General features: G+C 36.4%; 1 protein-coding gene and 1 long non-coding RNA gene across 3 annotated transcripts in view; both read right to left on the bottom strand.

Annotated features, from left to right (window-relative positions):
• LOC141583197 (uncharacterized) overlaps positions 1-21,195 on the bottom strand; it is a 776,849-nt gene that overhangs the window by 579,041 nt on the left and 176,613 nt on the right. The gene's annotated exons all lie outside the window — the stretch shown is intronic.
• LOC141583203 (uncharacterized) overlaps positions 14,269-21,195 on the bottom strand; it is a 92,318-nt gene continuing 85,391 nt past the window's right edge. Inside the window, exons 7-8 of the mRNA XM_074392528.1 lie at positions 15,785-15,933; positions 14,269-14,649 (exon numbers count right to left, since the gene is read on the bottom strand). Of these exons, the coding sequence (XP_074248629.1) occupies positions 14,269-14,649; positions 15,785-15,933 (530 nt within the window). The remainder of the gene's footprint in view (positions 14,650-15,784; positions 15,934-21,195) is intronic.

Genomic DNA, 21,195 nt, shown 5'->3' with positions numbered 1-21,195 from the left:
ACCCCATTGTCAATATTAGACAGATCATCCAGACAGAAAATCAACAAGGATATCCAGGACCTGAATACAGACCTGGAACAAGCAAACCTAATAGACATTTACAGAACTCTCCACCCCAAATCCACAGAATATACATTCTTCTCAGCACCACATCACACCTACTCTAAAATTGACCACATAATTGGCAATAAATCACTCCTCAGCAAATGCAAAAGAACAGAAATCATAACAAACAGTCTCTCAGACCACAGTGCAATCGAGTTCGAACTCAGAATGCGGAAACTAACTCAGAACGGCACAGCTTCATGGAAACTGAACAACTTGCTCTTGAATATTGACTGGATAAACAATGAAATGAAGGCAGAAATAAAGATGTTCTTCGAAACCAATGAGAACGAAGACACAACATACCAGAATCTCTGCGACACATTTAAAGCAGTCTCTAGAGGAAAATATATAGCAATGAGTGCCCACATGAGAAGAAAGGAGAGATCTAAAATTGACACCCTATCATCAAAATTGAAAGAGCTAGAGGAGCAAGATCAAAAAAACTCAAAACCTAGCAGAAGACAGGAAATAACTAAGATCAGAGCAGAACTGAAGGAAATAGAGACACAAAAAACTCTTCAAAAAATCAATAAATCCAGGAGCTGGTTTTTTGAAAAGATCAACAAAATAGACAGACCACTAGCCAGATTAATAAAAAAGAAAAGAGAGAATAACCAAATTGATGCAATAAAAAACGATAAAGGGGATATCACCACAGATTCCACAGAAATCCAAGCCATCATCAGAGATTATTACAAGCAACTCTATGCACATAAACTAGTAAACCTGGAAGAAATGGATAAATTCCTGGACACCTGCATCCTCCCAAGCCTAAACCTGGAAGAAGCCGAAACCCTGAATAGACCAATAACATGGTCTGAAGTCGAGGCAGCAATAAAGAGCCTACCACCCAAAAAAAGCCCAGGTCCAGATGGGTTCACAGCTGAATTCTACCAGACATACAAAGAGGAGCTGATACCATTCCTTCTGAAACTATTTCAGACAATCCAAAAAGAGGGAATCCTTCCCAAATCATTTTACGAGACAAAAATCATCCTGGCAGAGACGCAACAAGAAAAGAAAATTTCAGGCCAATATCCATGATGAACATAGATGCAAAAATCTTCAATAAAATACTGGCAAACCGATTGCAACAGCATATCAAAGCTCATCCACCATGATCAAGTAGGATTCATCCCGGGGATGCAAGGCTGGTTCAACATACGCAAGTCCATAAACGTAATTCACCACACAAACAGAACAAAAGACAAAAACCACATGATTATTTCAATTGATGCAGAGAAGGCTTTGGACAAAATTCAACAACTCTTTATGCTAAAAACTCTCAATAAACTAGGTATTGATGGAACGTATCTCAAAACAATAAAAGTTATTTACAACAAACCAACAGCCAATATCATACTGAATGGGCAAAAACTGGAAGCATTCCCTTTGAAATCTGGCACTAGACAAGGATGCCCTCTCTCACCACTCCTATTCAATATAGTACTGGAAGTTCTAGCCAGAGCAATCAGGCAAGAAAAAGAAATAAAGGGTATCCAAATTGGAAAGGAGGAAATCAAATTGTCTCTATTTGCAGATGACATGATTGTATATCTGGAAGACCCCATCATCTTAGCCCAAAGTCTCCTGAAACTGATAAACAACTTCAGCAAAGTCTCAGGATACAAAATCAACGTGCAAAAATCACAAGCATTCCTATACACCAGTAATAGACTTCAAGAGAGCCAAATCAAGAAGGAACTGCCATTCACAATTGCTACAAAGAGAATAAAGTACCTAGGAATACAACTAACAAGGAACGTAAAGGACCTCTTCAAGGAGAACTACAAGCCATTGCTCAATGAAATAAGAGGGGATACAAACAGATGGAGAAACATTCCATGTTCATGGTTAGGAAGAATCAACATATTGAAAATGGCCATACTGCCCAAAGTAATTTACAGATTCAATGCTATTCCCATCAAGCTACCAATGACCTTCTTCACAGAACTGGAAAAAAACACCTTAAACTTCATATGGAACCAAAAGAGAGCCCGCATAGCCAAGTCAATTCTAAGCAAAAAGAACAAAGCAGGAGGCATCACACTACCGGACTTCAAACTATACTACAAGGCTACAGTAATCAAAACAGCATGGTACTGGTACTAAAACAGAGATATAGACCAATGGAACAGAACAGAGGCGTCAGAGGAATACAACATACCCACAACCATCTGATCTTCAACAAACCTGACAAAAACAAGCAATGGGGAAAGGACTCCCTGTTTAATAAATGGTGTTGGGAAAACTGGCTAGCCATGTGCAGAAAGCAGAAACAGGACCCCTTCCTGACACCTTACACCAAAATTAACTCCAGATGGATTAAAGACTTAAACATCAGAACTAATACCATAAAAACCTTAGAAGAAAATCTAGGCAAAACCATTCAGGACATAGGCGTAGGCAAGGACTTCATGACCAAAACGCCAAAAGCAATGGCAACAAAAGCCAAAATAGACAAATGGGACCTAATCAAACTCCACAGCTTCTGCATGGCAAAAGAAACAGTCAGTAGAGTGAATCGGCAACCAACAGAATGGGAAAAAATTTTTGCAGCCTACCCATCTGACAAGGGGCTGATATCCAGAATTTACAAAGAACTAAAGCAGATCTACAAGAAAAAAACAAACAAGCCCATTCAAAAATGGGCGAAGGATATGAACAGATACTTTACAAAAGAAGACATACAGGAGGCCAACAAATACATGAAAAAATGCTCATCATCACTGGTCATCAGAGAAATGCAAATCAAAACCACATTGAGATACCATCTCACACCAGTTAGAATGGCGATCATTAAAAAATCTGGAAACAACAGATGCTGGAGAGGATGTGGAGAAATAGGAACTTTTACACTGTTGGTGGGAATGTAAATTAATTCAACCATTGTGGAAGACAGTGTGGCGATTCCTCAAGGACCTAAAAATAGAAATCCCATTTGAACCAGCAATCCCATTACTGGGTATATATCCAAAGGATTATAAATCATTCTACTACAAGGACACGTGCACACGAATGTTCATTGCAGCACTGTTTACAATAGCAAAGACCTGGAACGAACCCAAATGCCCAACGATGATAGACTGGATAGGGAAAATGTGGTACATATACACCATGGAATATTACGCAGCCATCAAAAACGATGAGTTCACATCCTTTGTAGGGACATGGATGAACCTGGAAACCATCATTCTCAGCAAACTGACACAAGAGCAGAAAATCAAACACCGTATATTCTCACTCATAGGTGGGTGTTGAACAATGAGAACACATGGACACAGGGAGGGGAGCACTACACACTGGGGTCCGTTGGGGGGAAATGGGGGAGGGGCGGGGGGATGGGGAGGTGAGAAGAGATAGCATGAGGAGAAATGACAGATACAGGTGAGGGGACGGAAGGCAGCAAACCACACTGCTGTGTGTGTACCTATGCAACAATCTTTCATGTTCATCACATGTGCCCCAAAACCTAAAATGCAATAAAAAAAAAAAAAAGAAAAAAAAAAAAAACTCTTTGCAGCCATTGTAATTTGTGGCCTTTTATCTGGATGCAGTCAGGGCACAGCTTCCAATTTGTCCCCTCTGCTTCTCCCTGGTTCTGCAAATACCATTTTTCTAGGTAAGTCTTCTATTAATACATAGTTCCTAATTAAGTTGTACCCTCCACAGATTCTGACTCCAAGTCTTCTCATTTCTAACTTCACTATCATATGAAGATCAACTCTCTGTCTCCCATATCCCAGCTATGTCCTGCCTTTCTTCTGAGGAACTAGATTCCTTATGTTTCACACAAGACTTGAGAAAAGATGAGGAGCCAGAATCTCTTAATTAATGTCTGCCTAAATGTGCCCTGCTTGCCTTTTTATAATGCCACAGTTATACTGTGTTGATGTAGGTTCCCATGATTTCACCAGGAAATACTCTCAAGTCTCCTCATATTGGCTTCTAGTGTCTCACATCCCTTGTTTCTAGGAAGTACAAACAAGGTCTAGAAAGGGAGAGCCTACATATGTGAGGTAATTAACTAAAGCTCCATGATTCAGTTTCATTGTTAGAGAAGTTGCAAGAGAGAAAAATAAGCTGATTTCTAAGATAAAAACAAAAGGAGGAATATCACAAATACTTTCCATATGGGAGAAACATTAGTGAGTTCATTGTTTTTTCTTTGTTTCTTATTTAAGTGTACATTTTACACAGCCTTCTTCTATCTGGAAGCTAACACAAATGAATTTCAAATCATCAGAAATTCATAAAGAGTATGTATAATAATTGTTCCTCTATGAATTGAAGTCAGTCACTAATATGATATTAAGGCAAATATTATAGGGAAAATATGTTTTAATTAATTCATATTTTTATTGTGTTATCCTTATACTCGATTGGGTTCTTAAATAAGTTACTAAGTGTTCTTCATAAACGTTTGATATTTTTAGGAATTCATGAAATGCATTCTTGTTTACTTGATATAAAATTTAATTATAATCTCTTATTGATCTCAAAAAACAAGGAAATAATACTTTATGCTATCTCTAGCCTACAGTATTATTCCATAAAATGATTTTTATTCATCATGATAATAAATTATACAAAATTTATGAATTTTTTAAATAAGAAAACTAAGATATTGTTAATGGAGAAAACTTGGTAAACTAATAACTCAAGGATAAGGGAAACTAACCTCTTAGGAAAGCTGTGAAATCTATAATTATTTAAAATGCTATTTATTAACACTCATAACCAGCAACCATTTTATGTATATCAGAATATTCTTGTTTTTTGAGCATGTTAAGCTAATTATTGAGATAAGATGTTCCAATCTCAGGGAAATATTTCAATTTTCATAAAACTACATTTTTGTTATTAACTGATATCCCTGAATCCTGAACTGGCTTTGGGGTAAATATTCATCATTTTCCATTCAACATTTTATCTTTATGAAAAATTTATGTGATGTCTGAAATATTACTTAATAAATTTTAAGCAGTGTTATGGTATTACAAATAATATTTAGAACTTAAAATAACTAATTCTTATCAGCTTCAAGAAAACTTAAAACAAAACAATTCTTGTAATTTCAGATATAACCACCCTTTCCAGCAACAACAATGAAAATATCATTAAAGTTTTACCACTGGTTTATTCTCTATATAATAAATGGATACTTTAAAAAAACATTTTGCCAACTACAAATTATGACTTCATCAAGGATGTGAAAAGGTGATGGGGGAGTTGGAAAGAGAATGAATACAATGGGTAAGGAAGATAGTGCAATATAATTTTGTAAGTGATATTTTTTTACGAACATTCCCACAATTCAATGGTTCTTGACATATTTTTCTTTGTAGTAATAAAACCACAGACTCTTATTTTTACACAGTTTTGTAATTCTTTCACTTCTCCATCTGAGGAGATTCCTGCTTGTATGGTAAAATGAATGTTTGTAGTCTGAATAACTACATAGGTTGACTGTATTGAGACTAACATCTATTTACAATAGCTTCTGTTCTCAAGAATGCCAAAAATATTATATTTTAAAATAATACATAATTTTTAGCATGCAAAACTAGAACTCCTTATCAACTATCGGATATATTTGAAAGTTAAGTAATGAAAAAAAATGATTATTGTCATCAAGTTTTATGAAGATCTTTATGATGGCAGTGGAGATGAGATGCCTATTTTCTCCAATAGTATATTTTCTCTCTCTCTCTCCACCCCACTCTGTGTGTGTGTGTGTGTGTGTGTGTGTGTGTGTGTGTGTGTATCTCTTCCCTAAGCTATGATTTTCATTTAAATACGAAGTTCTGGGTTTCCAATTTCAATGGAAGTGTGTTTTAAATGAATGGACTGTAGGACTTCAGATGCATCTAGTTTAGTCTCTAATTTTAAATTTAAAACTTTATGAATTAATTGTATATACAACTTCAAAATGAATCATATATAGCAAAGAAATTTCTTGTATTCATCTGCACTTGATTTGTAGATTATCTGAATGACAGGTAATATATACTTTATAAAAATTGAGCATGTATGAAATATCATCTAAACTCCTCAAAGAACCTAGAATGTTTAATAGAATAAGATATTTTCTCTATTTTATGCAAATTTCTATCAAATTTCTTAACTCTTTATAAGCCATAAATCATATTTTGTCTCCTTATTAAATTTCTTATAGTTTCTTAAATCTCAAATTGTGGGAATTGTAATGTTAACTAATGTAAGATCTCAAGTCAATTGTTTAATCCAAAATTTAATGGAGAATATTGGCACACAGCAAACATAAATTTTATTTTGTATGTTCAAACACATCTTTTTGAACTCAAAAATATTTTATCTGAAAAAATTGTAGCAACCTTTGCACAATAAATTTTAAGTGGATGAGTAAAATATTTAAATATATCAGATAATGTATATGAAGTAAAGCTTCATTTTTTAATATTCAACTTCTGTCTTAATTAACATATAAGTATTCCTTTTGTTTATTAAATAAATATCTCAAACCTAAGAATCTTTTTAAATGTGCTTACAGTTGGATTAAGGCCTGGCAAAATTACTATTTTATGTATAATGTTTTTATTTCCCCTCATGCACACCAGAAACTATCATTAATAATGGGAAGTACTGCATTTATATAACACAGATTATAAATGATATGAATTGGATTCCCAACATTTTATATACATATGTCACAATCTAGGTTATGCATTTGTTTAAACAAAATACTGGTTTAAGCTTCAATACTGCAGGCCGGGCACAGTGGCTCACGCCTGTAATTCCAGCACTTTAGGAGGCTGATGAGGGCAGATCAGGAGGTCAGGAGATCAAGACTATCTTGGCCAACATGGTGAAACTCCATTTCTACTAAAAATACAAAATTTAGCTGGGCATGATAGCGTGTGCCTATGATACCAGCTATAATTTAATACTGCATATTCACTGTGATGCTCAATAGGCACTGACAAAAGCTCTTTATTTTGTAACAAATATATGGATATAAAATGTTTAAATAGTATATTATACACGTAACTACATAAAAAGACTATATGTTGACTATGTATTCAATTATGACTTTTTTAGGAACAGGTAAATTAGGAGGTCCAGAAACAAGTTTCCTTTTGGTCCTAGTGAGGGAATGTATTCTTTTCCTGGGGCTGAAATGTGAGGGTAGTTTCTTTCTTTCTTTTTTAAAAAAATTTTTTATTGCATTTTAGGTTTTGGGGTACATGTGAAGAACATGCAAGATTGTTGCATAGCTACACACATGGCAGTGTGATTTGCTGCCTTCCTCCCCCTCACCTATATCTGTAATTTCTATCTCTCTCCACCTCCCCATCCCTCGTCTCTCCCCCATTTCCCCCCAACAGACCCCAGTGTGTAGTGCTCCCCTCCCCGTGTCCATGTGTCCTCATTGTTCAACACCCGCCTATGAGTGAGAACATTTGGTGTTTGATTTTCTGCTCTTGTGTCAGTTTGCTGAGAATGATGGTTTCCAGGTTCATCCATGTCCCTACAAAGGACACGAACTCATAATTTTTTAATGGCTGCATAATATTCCATGGTGTATATGTACCACATTTTCCCTGTCCAGTCTATCATCAATGGGCATTTGGGTTGGTTCCAGGTCTTTGCTATTGTAAACAGTGCTGCAATGAACATTCGTGTGCACATGCCCTTATAGTAGAACGATTTATAATCCTTTGGATATATACCCAGTAATGGGATTTCAGAGTCAAATGGGATTTCTATTTTTAGGTCATTGAGGAATCACCACACTGTCTTCCACAATGGCTGAACTAATTTACACTCCCACCAACAGTGTAAAAGTGTTCCTATTTCTCCACATCCTCTCCAGCTTCTGTTGTCTCCAGATTTTTTAATGATAGCCATTCGAACTGGCATGAGATGGTATCTCAATGTAGTTTTGATTTGCATTTCTCTAATGACCAGTGATGATGAGCATTTTTTCATATATTTGTTGGCCTCCTGTATGTCTTCTTTTGTAAAGTGTCTGTTCATATCCTTCACCCACTTTTGAATGGGCTCGTTTTATTCTTGTAGATCTGTTTTAGTTCTTTGCAAATTCTGAATATCAGCCCCTTGTCAGATGGGTAGACTGCAAAAATTTTTTCCCATTCTGTTGGTTGCCAATTCACTCTACCGACTGTTTCTTTTGCCATGCAGAAGCTGTGGAGTTTGATTAGGTCCTATTTGTCTATTTTGGCTTTTGTTGACAATGCTTTTGGTGTTTTGGTCATGAAGTCCTTGCCTACGCCTATGTCCTGAATGGTTTTGCCTAGATTTTCTTCTGGGGTTTTTATGGTGTTAGGTCTTATGTTTAAGTCTTTAATTCATCCGGAGTTAATTTTAGTGTAGGGTGTCAGGAAGGGGTCCAGTTTCTGCTTTCTGCACATGGCTAGCCAGTTTTCCCAACACCACTTATTAAACAGGGAATCCTTTCCCCATTGCTTGTGTTTTTTTTTCAGGTTGTCAAATATCGGATAGTTGCAGATATGTTGTGTTTCCTCCGAGGCTTCTGTTCTGTTCCATTGGTCTACATCTCTGTTTTGGTACCAGCACCATGCTGTTTTGATTACTGTAGCCTTTTAGTATAGTTTGAAGTCCGGTAGTGTGATGCCTCCTGCTTTGTTCTTTTTGCTTAGAATTGACTTGGCTATGCAGGCTCTCTTTTGGTTCCATATGACTTCCTGGTGCCATTATTGCCCCCACGTCTCCATCCGGGGACTGAAGGTCTTTGTTTAAACTTTGGCATACACAGGAAAAATCAAAAAGCAATCACTCCAGTGAAGTTTAAAGGAACTTTCTTCATAGGCCCAGAAAACTTAAAGAGGGCAGGAATTCCTCCCTGGTTAAACGTCGCCTTCTTTAACACCTCTTTGGACTCCATATCTGGATCCCCTTCCATGACCTCGTGGAAGCTCTTTCTCTTTCTCCTTTTTCTATTTATCTGCCTAAATAAATCACCTTCTGCAAAACTCTTTCGGGTCCGATATTTACTTAATCACTCACCATGCCCAGCGTGGTCCCCTCTCCCATTCTTGGGTGAGTGAGGTACCAAGGGTCTGGAAAAGAACATTGGTACCTGAGCTTCCCCTGCTCCCCAGAATTCGGTTACACCAGTATCCCTTGCAATTAGTTACGACCAAAAGAGTAAGCCTTGGCCACTGACATATGGAGATAAGTGATGTAAGCCTTTTTCAGGTCCATTATAACACAACTTGACACATCTCATACTCTTTACTGTCTTTGTAGTTTTTCCTTGCTGGTGAATTGAGGATGACTCTCAGGGAGATACTGAAAAACAAACTTAAAGAAGAAGCACAGTCTTCATCTGATGAGTCAAGGAATCCATAAAGAATGACATATCAAGCAGAGCACAAACCTCTTCCCACCACCCATTAGAATTTCGTAAAAAAGAAATAAAATTATATTAATCTCTTGATATTTTGGTGTTAACTGTTACAGGAGCTAGTGTTAACCTAACACTAATACAAATTATAATACAAATTCTAAAGCATGTTTACCTTATTTGTATCTATGTTCCTTTCATGTTTTATGATTTCAATGGGCATTACTTATTTGATCAATTACTCTAGAAGTAAAGGTAGCTATTTGGTGTTATGACCTTACCTAAGAATAGAGAAAATAGAGACAGAGTTGACTATGAATATAATCATTTTTGGAGTGGTGGATGAAGTTGTGATATTTATTTTTCTCATATGTTGACTAAATGAGTTACAATAGAGAAATTTTTTTTTTAAAAAAGCAACATTTACTGAAAACTTATATGAGGCTTGTATGTGCCATTTGGTTTGACTGATATTACACCCTTATTATTTCATTTCATTCTCACAGAAATCCACTTACATGTGAATAAACTGAGATTTTAAAACCTCAAATACATTGTAACTGGAGGGCTGGAGTGGAGTTATGTCACAGAAGTTGGTTTGGTGCATGGCATGATATTAACACTTCGTATTGCTTCATCTACTTATTAAAGATGTAAGGCTAAAAAGTGTTTTTTCAAATGTGTAAATATAAGCATCTGTTATTACCCACACTGCCAAGGGAAAAAAACTCAGTGTACAGAAATAAATTGTTTAAAATGCTGGTTGGTTTTATCTGGATAAATAATTAAGTATTGAAAATTTTATTCCCAAGTTATCTTGAAAGAGTTCACATACCCTCAACCAGGTAAAATTATGTTTTAAGTCTACTTTCAAATTTTTATTTTAGAAATTCAATATATATTTTATACCAAAATATTTTGGTGGATGAAATAGGAAAAACAATCTATTCTCTTTTCCAGTTGCTAATGCATGGATGACATGTTTTTTAAATATATTTGCCTTACTACAAAAGATGAAGAATCTTATTCAGTGTTTTCCCTTTTATTGTTAATCCATAAATGAATTAAAATGGCTTGAAGTCTAAAGCTGGAAGTTTCAACGTACTTTTAACTTTATCTATTATTTATTTATTTGTTGTTTGATTTTGTTTTGCATATTCAAATGGCTCATTTTGCCAGAGGGTTAGTGTCAAGATAAAATTAGGCATTACTTAAAACTAAATAAAATATGAATTTGAATGTTGCTTTATTATTTTCAATATCCACATGAACAAAGAACTGACTTGATTCTAAGTAATACAGATTAATCCAGCCAATGGAAATCTTTTTCAAGTTACTCATTAGTTGTTTTGTCTGCAGGATTCAGTTGTCTTAAGTTTTATGTAATGAATCCTTAAAAAACCAACAAAGTCATTGTATGATTAAAGGAACTTTAAATCTGTGTCAAGTGAACACTGAAAAAAATATCTCTGGCTACTATTTGTTTTATTTAATCCTAATTAGGAAACTAATAATTAGACAAAAGTACAAAATAACTACAGTGTCTAGTCTCTGCAAGACAATCTACAAAATAACATTAAAAATTGCTACTTACTGAAGTTTAGCATTTCATTCTGGCCTTTCTTGATTATTGACTTTGAATAACTTAATGCAGAACGTGAAAGAATCAAAATTAAAAACAAAGTAGAAAACAAGACTTTTGAGAAATGTATTTAGTGTTAATTAATTTTAATACTTTCCTTTCTTTGAGGTGAAGTTTTGCTCTTGTAGCCCAGGCTGGAGTATAATGGCATGATCTCAGTTCAGTGCAACCTTCACCTCCCAGGTTCAGGCAATTCTCCTGCCTCAGCCTTTCAAGTAGCTGGAATTACAGGTGCCCACCACAACACCTGGTTACTTTTGTATTTTTTTAGTAAGTACAGTGCTTCATGATGTTGTCCAGGCTGGTCTTGAACTCTTGACCTCATGTGATCCCCTGCCTCAGCTTCCCAAAGTTCTGGGATTACACACATGAGCCACTGTGACCAGCCTAATTTTAATAATATTTTACATGGAAAAGTTATATTCAGTGTAAAAGATGCCATATATTTTCTTTTTTTTTGTAGATAATTAACTAAATTTCTCACAAGTAAAAAATTGCAAATCTAAATAGAAATAATCTCAGATCTGTATCATTCTATAAATCTTGTTACCCAACCCATTCTCTATGTCATAAGTTAGCCTGTAAATAATTAGGCTATTTCTTGTAAAATCTGTTAATGATTCCTCTCTTTATCAAGATGTGGATTGGTTCTTTTAATTAAAATATTTATAAAAATATGAGATACCAGTTAAGAAAGATAGAACTCACAATATAAGCAAATATGGCTTGATAAGTATTTTATATAAGCATTTATGCATAACTTTATGCTTTCTATTAGACTAGAAATAGCTCTATTTGAACTTTTAATGCATATGTAAAGACACACACACCCACACACACACACACACACACACACACCTAAAAGTGACACTTAAAAACTTATGACCTGGCATTCTTTGCTAGTGCTTGTAGAATTGCCCCACATGTGAGATAAATAATGATATAAAGGCTGGTCTCTGTAGATTGAGGCTCAAGTGCCCATTTGGTACAACCAATATGTCTCTTGATGTAGTCAAGATTTTCAGTTTATATATTCAAATAACTGAAATATATCAGTTATTGCAGTTTCCAAAGTTAGAAAGCTAAATCTCATTTCTCAAAATTCCTCAAAATATTCTCATGCCATTCTCTTCAGAAGATGACTTTGAGGGATATAACAGTGTCCTAAAAGATTGACCAAAATTAAACTGATTATCACTTTTAATTATAGCTACTATTATGTCTTCATATGACTCTAATTTGGGGTAGGAGTGTGCACTCACAATGAGGAGCTAGGATATTTGCAGAATGGAATTCTCCAGCTCCACTTTTGCTCATTCTGGCCTTCTTCAGAACTATGAATTTAATAATTTATTGATTACTTTTGTATGTGTACATCTCAACTCATATTCTTCTGTAGAGAATCTTTGTATTTTTATTTTTTATTGTCCAGAATTTTCTTGTTTGAAATATGGAAATATTCTACCTAAAATACCTTGGATTTCTTCTTCAGTTATTTTATTATTATAACCATTATATAAGTCCTGACATAACATAAAATGGTAAAAGATTCTGAGCATTAACATTGCTTGATTGTGAACATGTTAAATATTCTGTCTCTGCAAAGTGTTCTATGAAGGTGTTCTGAAAAATTTTCTTTGCAGTGTCAGTGAGATGGTTTTACTGAAATCCTTTGATTTAGATAGGAAAAATATGCCTTCTGGAATTTATGATTTAATATTTACATTTAAACATTTCTTTGCACACATTAAAAGACTTGCATGGTTGCTTTAAAAGACTTGCATGGTTATTGAATTTGAGTAGGTAATTTTGATTCTTAGGATAGTTCTTATGAAAATTACTTTGAAATTTTTAAATGTTTAAACTAAAAGAATGTTCACTATGCTGTTGATTCAAAGAGTGAAGAACGATAGACAATTAGAATGTACAACATTAGTAACAAAGAGATAGTTCTTAAATATACATTAACAAAATACTAGAGAATCATTAAATGCTAAATATTTGGAAAATATTTTCTCTATTAAGTAACCTACTTTTTAGACTATTTTATTAATATAAAATATACATGCACAGAAATGATAGAAAGTCTATGAAATACATGTTTTTAGATGGCTATGCCAGATTACAGATGGCCCCAAACCCTTTGATCTTTCTCCCACTGATCTCAATTAGATGATTACATATCTGTTTTCGATTCCAGAGTTTAAGATACTGGCAGCTTTTTTCATTTCTTTTTTTGGAAAGCTTGCCTTAAGGGACGTCACCAGTCACCTGCTATGTATGTAGCCCAGCCTACCCTGATCACCCTGTTATGAGTAAGCTCAAATAGCCACGGGGATACACTACATGAAGAGATACACAGACACACTGACACGCGCGCGCGCACACACACACACACACACACACACAGCAAGTGTGAGAGCCGGAAGATGATCAATTAGCCCTCAATACTTCCAGACATCCCAATTGAAACAAGACATGTGAGTTAAGTAGGCTTTAGGTGATTCCAGACCTAACTACCATATAACTGCAGTGCATAAAGGACTCCAAGATAGAATCAGCCTGCTAAGCCTGGTAAACCACGGAAGTATGAGACATAATGATAAAGTACTGTTTCTAATATCTAAGTTTGGGTGTGTCTTTTTATGCAAAGATAAATAAATGTATGAATTTTACCTTTTAAAAATCAGTTCTTCCTAAATTCTAACAAATAAAGTATTTGTTGTTGTTGTTTTTTTTTTTTTTTTTTTTTTTTTTTTCACCATCACAAAGCACAATTTACTCCAAGTGTGCACGTTTGGTTCAACATTCCAAAATTCATCAGTGTTGTCCAACATTTAACAAACTAAAAAGGAAAGGAACATGATTACACCGCTTACGGAAGAAAAGCATTGGTGACATCCAATACCCATTCATGAATAAAACGCTCAGATTGCTTACACAATGCCTCTTCCAGGATTTCTTAATATGAGCAAACAACTGTTCTGATCAACGCAATGTAACGTGCGACCCTTAGCCGGCTCAGGTCGTGGGGCAGGGCCGCCTTTGCGTTTTTCCTTTGGATCTGCCCCTCTTCTGGGTTCCTTCTCTAGAGCCAGGGGAAGGCCTGGGTCCTCTCCCTTTGGCTCCTCTTGCCGCATCAGAAACCTCACAGTCCTTCCGTTTCCAGAGAAGCTTCAGAGAGTGCTCGTTTGAGTTTGCCGGACCCAGCAGGGCACCAGTATGTGGGGGTGAGCGCGGTGAGTCCAGTTTCCCCCGCTGTGACTGCTCTTCCCGCTCCTGCAGGAAAAGGCAATGCCCCTTTTGTCTTGTCCACGTGGGACTCCAAAGGGTCCAGAAAGGTGGTAAATCCTCTCAGAGTGGGCAAGGAAGGAGACAGAATATGGAAATGGGGCGGCAGAGGGGTGGAGTGCCACGGAATTTCCTGACTGAAGGCTGTTATGAAGTAGGCCTCTGGGAGCGCGGCCCTCCAGTCTCTGGGGAGGGTAACATCCGACCAGTATCTGGTGAGGTCCAGTCTTGCCCCTGACTGCATTGTAGGCCAAAAGCAGAAGGAGGCCGGCACTGTGGCCCGGCGTCACTGACCAAGAGGTCTGCACATTCCCCCGGGTGGAAGCTCCTGGACTGCAGGTGTGAAGGAAACGCGGTCACCATTGCAGTAAGAAAAGCGACTAGGAAAAATGGCACCTTCTTCTCCAAACTTTTGTTGTTGTTGTTGTTGTTTATTTTTTATTTTATTTATTTATTTATTTATTTTTATTGCATTTTAGGTTTTGGGGTACACGTGACAAATGTGCAAGATTGTTGCCTAGGTACACACGTGGCAGTGTGATTTGCTGCCTTCCTCCCCGTCGTCTATATCTGGCATTGAGACACTCTCACTCTGTCGCCCAGGCTGGAGTGCAGTGGCACGATCTGGGCTCACTGCGACTTCTGCCTCCTGGGTTCAAGTACTTCTCCTGCCTCAGCCTCCCGAGTAGCTAAGTTTATTTTGGATGTGGGGAGAAAGAGAGGAGAGAAGAGAGAGAAAGAAAGAGATAGAGAAAGAGATTGAGAGAGAGTGATTTTAACATCTTCAAGCAAAAAGAGACTCTGCCTGTTGGCGGTCTTCTGCGAGGTGAACCTGAAAATCCATCCAGACACGTTCAGTGAAAACCTTCTTTACCTCTTTGTCCCTCTTAGGTTGAAATGCACACTCCATAACCCTACTGAACAGGAAAATCACAGAAAGCAAATGTAAGACATTTCAGCATTGTAAAAGGTAAAGTAAAACTGCACTTCAAGAAGCATCAGAAGACCGACGAGGCAGAGAGGTGCAAGCTGAGTCTGAGCGGGCCGCCCCAGTCTTCCAGGGTTTCACACTCGGCCTCGTGAAGGCACGGCTTGGCCTTCATGAAATAAATATGAGAAATAAAGGGAAATATGGTGTGCTCATATTTTCGAACAGCCAAGTGCCCTGAGACACAGCCTTTACTACGATACCTGCTAAAATTGGAAAGTGTGATGAACTGTCACTTAAATGGAGTCAGGTAGACTAAGAGACAGCGGCAGTGAAGGATGCCCTTTGGGAGGAAGACATCGAGGTGCCGAGGCCCAGGGCTCACGAGGAAAGGGCCCAGTCCGGGCCCCTCGGCCTGGGACAGGGCGGGCACGGGTGATCCTACGGCTCCTGGAAGGATGCAAAGAGCCAAGAACCCTGACTGCTGGCGCCGGGGGAAAAGTCCCCGACATGTGGTCCTCATCCCTGGACGCCCGGGGCTCTGATGCTCCAAACCCACCGGCTGCTGCAGCTTCTGGGAGCGGAGAGTGTCCGCTGGGATGATTCTGCAACCGGGTGCTCAGTTCTGGAACTGGAAACCCCACATCCTCCCGGGTTTAGACCCCAAATGTATTTATTAACAGTAAACATATTATTTAAAACATCTCCTTAGTTAGTAGAGAAGTTGATAGTTACAATATAATGTTGCCTCACATTGGTTTTTAATTTTAACTGTGTCAGGCTTAATTTATGTCAGTTTTATGTATTGAAAACTGGACTCATTATAGACAGAATTCAGAGTTGACATGCTATTTCCTCCAGGGCACAGGCTACTCTAAAGGACTAGATAAGGTTAGTTGACATACCTTTGATTTTTTGAAAAAATGCATATATTATTTTGCTGTTTACTATTAATGAATACATGAGAGATACTGACTTAAAAGCCAGGAAAATAAATCTTTATTAAAACAACTAATTGTGTTCCAGATAATTTTCTAAGCACATTAAACATATTCAATTACTATGGACATCTGTTAACTTATGTATTATTACTTCATTAATTTTACAAATAATAAAATAGGCCTCAGAGTAATAAAGTAACTTGAAAAAGATCACACAGCTCATAGATAGTGATTTCAACACATATGAGGAGGTGGTTAGCCTAACTTTGAATGCTGCTTTAATCTCTATGTTTTACTCATCTCTAACTGGGGAAAGTGACAATAATCTACCTCACAGGAATGATGTGAGGTTTGAGGTATGAGAGCTCTGTAGAAATCTACATTAAAGTAACAGTTTTCATTTGTGTATTCTTTCAGGAAGGATTAAATTAGTTAGAATTTCTTAAGTAATTGCAAGATAATAGGAAAAAGCATATTAAACTAGTTACAGTGATAACTGAGTCCTAGATCAACAGTTTCTAGCCTTAGAAAAGTCATTTCCCTTTTTATTATTTCTTCACTTATAAACAAGACACAACACCTACCTTCCCTACTTCATAGGTTGACAATACAGAATATGTAATATATATACGTACATGTACACACACACCACATAATGTATATTCCATACAATTAAATAGTATATAATAGAGCAAATAATGAGAATATGATATTCAAATATAAATGTTTATGATAAATACATAACATAGTATTTTAAAGATAACTTATCTTGAGATGTGTCTGTTCATATCCCTTGTCCATTTTTTGATAGAATTGGGTTTGTTTTGTTTTGTTTTTCTCTTTGTTCTTGTTGTTTGTTTGCTTATTGATTTAAATTCCTTACAGATTCTGGGTCTCAGACCTTTATCAGATGCGTAATTTGTGAGTATCTTCTCTCATTGTGTGGATTATCTGTTTACTTGTTGACAGGTGTCTTTTGCTGTGCAGAAGTTCTTTAATTAGGTACTACTTACTTGTTAATTTTTTAAATTTCAATTGCTTTGAGGGAATTTGCCAAGAGTTCTTTGCCAAGGACAATGTCAGAAAGAGTATTTCCCAGATTTTCTTCTAAGATTTTTATAGTTAGAGATCTTTAATCCATCTTGAGTTAATTACCGCACATGGTAAAATGTGAGTATCCAGTTTCTTTCTTCTCCCTATGGCTAGCCAGTTATTTCGGCATCATTTATTAAACAGAGAGTCTTTTCTCCATTGGTTGGATCAGGTGGTTGTAGGTGTGTGGCTTTATTTCTGGGTACTCTATTTGGTCCCGTTGGTCTACATGTTTGTTTTTGTGTCACCACCATGCTGTTTGGGTCACTTCGGCCTTGTAGTATATGTTCAAGTGGGGCAGTATGATGCCTCCGGCTTTGCTCTTCTAGCTTAGGATTCTTTGGGCCATTCTGGCTCTTTTCTGCTTCCATATGAGTTTTAGAATATTTTTTGTAATTAGGTGAGAAATTATGTTGGTAGGTTGATAAGAAATAACATTGAATCTGAAGATTGTATTGTAGTTCTCCTTCAAGAGCTCTTTCACCTCCTTGGTTAGCCACATTCTTGGGTATTTCATTTTATTTTTGAATGCGGTATATGTGACTGCTGTATTTTTTATTTGACTCTCAGCTTGCATGTTATTGATGTACAGAAATGTTACTAATTTCTATGCCTTGATTTTGTATCTTGAAATATTATTAAAATCATTTGATATTTCAAGGAACCTTTTGGCAGAGTCTTTAGAATTTTATAGATATAGAATCATATCACAGTGAAGAGAGATAGTTTGACTTGTGTTCTTCCTGTTTGGATGACTTTTATTTATTTATCTTGACCAACTGCTCTGGCCAGGACATTCAGTACTATGCTGAATAGGAGTGGTGAGAGTGGACACTCTTGCATTGCTTCAGGCCTCAAGGAAAATGGCTCATTGTTTGCCTGTTCAGTATGATGCTGCCTGTGGGTTTGTCATAGGTGGCTCTTACTGTTTTGAGGTATGGCCGTTTGATACCATGTCTGTTAAGGATTTTATCAGTAAGTAATGTTGGATTTTATCTAAAGTTTTTCTGTGTCTATTGAGACTGTTATATGGTTTTGCCTTTAATTCTGTTTATGTGGTGAATGACATTTATTGATTTGCATATGCCAAGCCAGCCTTACATTCCGGGAATAAAGCCCACATGATCATGACAAATTAGCATTTTAACATGTTACTGGCTTTAGTTTGCTCATATTTCCTTGAGAGTTTTTGCCGCTATGTTTTTTAGGGATATTGACCTGAAGATTTACTATTTTGTTTTATCTCTACCAGATTTTGGTATCAGGTAGATGCTGGCTTCTTAGAATGAGTTAGAGAGGAATCCCTCTTTCTCATTTTTTTTGGAATAGTTTCCATATGATTAATATCAGTTTTTCCTTGAACATCTGGTAGAATCCAGCTGTGAATCCATCGAGTCCAGGACTTTTTTAGTTGGCAGTTTTTCTATTACTGATTCAATTTTAAAATTTGTCACTGTCTTTTTCAAGTTTTCACTTTCTTCCTGATTCAATGTTGGGATGTTGTATGTTTCCAGAAATTTATCTATTTTCTCTAGATTTTTTAAAATTTGTCTGCATAGAGGTGTTCATAATAGTTCCTAAGGATCTTTTTTTATTTCTATGAGATTGGTGGCATTTTCATCATTGTCATTTCTTATTGTACCTATTGGTTCTTCTCTCATTCTTTTTTGTTAAACTAATCTAGTTAAAGTTACCTATTCCTGATGTGTTGTTATAGTTGCAAAAAGAAAGGAAATAGTGCATATTAACTTCTAAGTTGATTAGCTAATTGGAGAATGTAAGGATTTATAACTTTATATTATTATTATTATTGTATCTAATTATGTTCCATCCTGAGAGTTGTGGTGAGAAACCTTTAGAGTAATAATATTTTGGCTTTTTCTAGTGTTCTGCTTTGGCTTCTTATTTCTTACATTGCTTTGTGCAGTCAGACAGAGAGTGCCAATGAACTAACTATGGGAGTTGATGCCATTTGATAACTACAAGGCATGCTTCATAACAGATAGGTTATTATAAAAGCAGAAAACAAATGCCTTCTAAGAAGCTAAGTATAGTTAATTACATTTTAAAACTGCTTACAGTATGTCATTGCAATGGAACTGAGAAGCCAAATGGTATTTAGAAATCGTTGCTTGGGCCCCAGGCACAGAACATTTTAAAAATTCCATAATATAAGAAGTATTCTCATTCAAAGTATGATAAATACACACTGGGGTCCTTTGGGGGGAAATGGGGGAGGGGCGGGGGGGTGGGGAGGTGGGAAGAGATAGCATGGGGAGAAATGACAGATACAGGTGAGGGGACGGAAGGCAGCAAACCACACTGCCAAGTTTGTACCTATGCAACAATCTTGCATGTTCATCACATGTACCCCAAAACCTAAAATGCAATTAAAAAAAAATTAAAAAAATTAAAAAAAAAAAAGAAAAAAAATATATCTTTGTTCACTTGTAAACTGAGTGGTTGGTGTGAAATCTTTGTTCAAACATTTAGACTGTTCTGTGGACTAAAGGGGAAAAGGTTATGGGCATAGATCAAATTAGTGAAGGTGTCAATTTGTGAAGCTGACAGCTAGTAATAGAAGACTGCTGATTCTGGACACATCACCACCTGTCAGCATTTGTTCTAAAATTTTTGTATATAAATAGCAGTCTAAACTCAACATTACTTATAAGGGAGTCATCCATAAGAACTCTGTAGTTCAGATCTATTATCAGCTATTAGTTAGAAAACAGAGGTTTCTGCCTGAACAACTTAATATAAGAAAATAATTCATTATTATTTTCTCATATCTCTTATAACTCCTGCTTCATAGTGGTTACTTAATAAATAATGATAATAATAAAGATAATGATTAATGATAAAATTGATAGCAATAGCTACTTTTTATTGGTCACATATCGAGTGCCAGGAACTCCAAAAACATTACCTTATTTAATTCTGAAACACACTCTACAACGGTATTATTTATCCTTTACTTATTGTGAGAATAGTAAGATATAAAGAAGTTGAGTAGCATACCAAAAGTCAAATAATTATCATGCTAAAATCGCCAGATTTAAAAAGAAACATGCCTCTAAACCCAAGTTTCTTCTTCTCCCCAAAAATGTAAACTGATTCTTTTGGGTGACAGAGTCGATGGAGGGAAGGATATATAAGTTCTCAATTTTTATCTAGACTAACCCATGAGTTCTAATGTTTACAGATACACAACACACACACATGCACACAGTGTTACTACATAATACTGAAGAAGTGTTCAGGGCGGGCGTGATGGCTCATGCCTGTAATTCCAGCACACTGGGAGGCCGAGGCGGGTGGATTATTTCAGATCAGGACTTCAAGACCAACATGACCAACATGGTGAAACCCAGTCTCTACTAAAAATACAAAAAAATTAGCTGAATGTGGTGGTGCATGACTGCAGCCCCAGCTACTTGGGAAGCAGTGGCAGGAGAACTGCTTGAACTTGAAAGGCAGAGGCAGTGAGCCGAGATCCTGCCACTGCACTCCAGCCTGGGTGACAGAGCGAGACTCCATCTCAAAAAAAAAAAAAAAAAAAAAAAAAAGTGTCTATAAGAAGTACAGCAATCTAAGAAATCTAAGAGAGAATTAATAGTCATTGTCATTTCCAGATATTTTCACACTGTAATAATTTTATGTGTTCTTTGTGACTTCTCTGCTCAACCTCTACCCACACAATAGTCCACTCCTCACAAGCTCTTTTCCTCTGAGTAGCAGTGCCCTCCAGGTGGCTTTCAGGGAAAAGTTTCTTTTAAGAAGTCACTACTCAAACACTTGTCCATGTTGCCTCTTGTGGTCT

This window comes from Saimiri boliviensis (assembly GCF_048565385.1).
Source record: "Saimiri boliviensis isolate mSaiBol1 chromosome 19 unlocalized genomic scaffold, mSaiBol1.pri SUPER_19_unloc_1, whole genome shotgun sequence".
Lineage (NCBI taxonomy): Eukaryota > Metazoa > Chordata > Mammalia > Primates > Cebidae > Saimiri > Saimiri boliviensis.
Note: the sequence above shows the minus strand (reverse complement) of the source record. Positions and strands in the feature narration are given on the sequence as shown.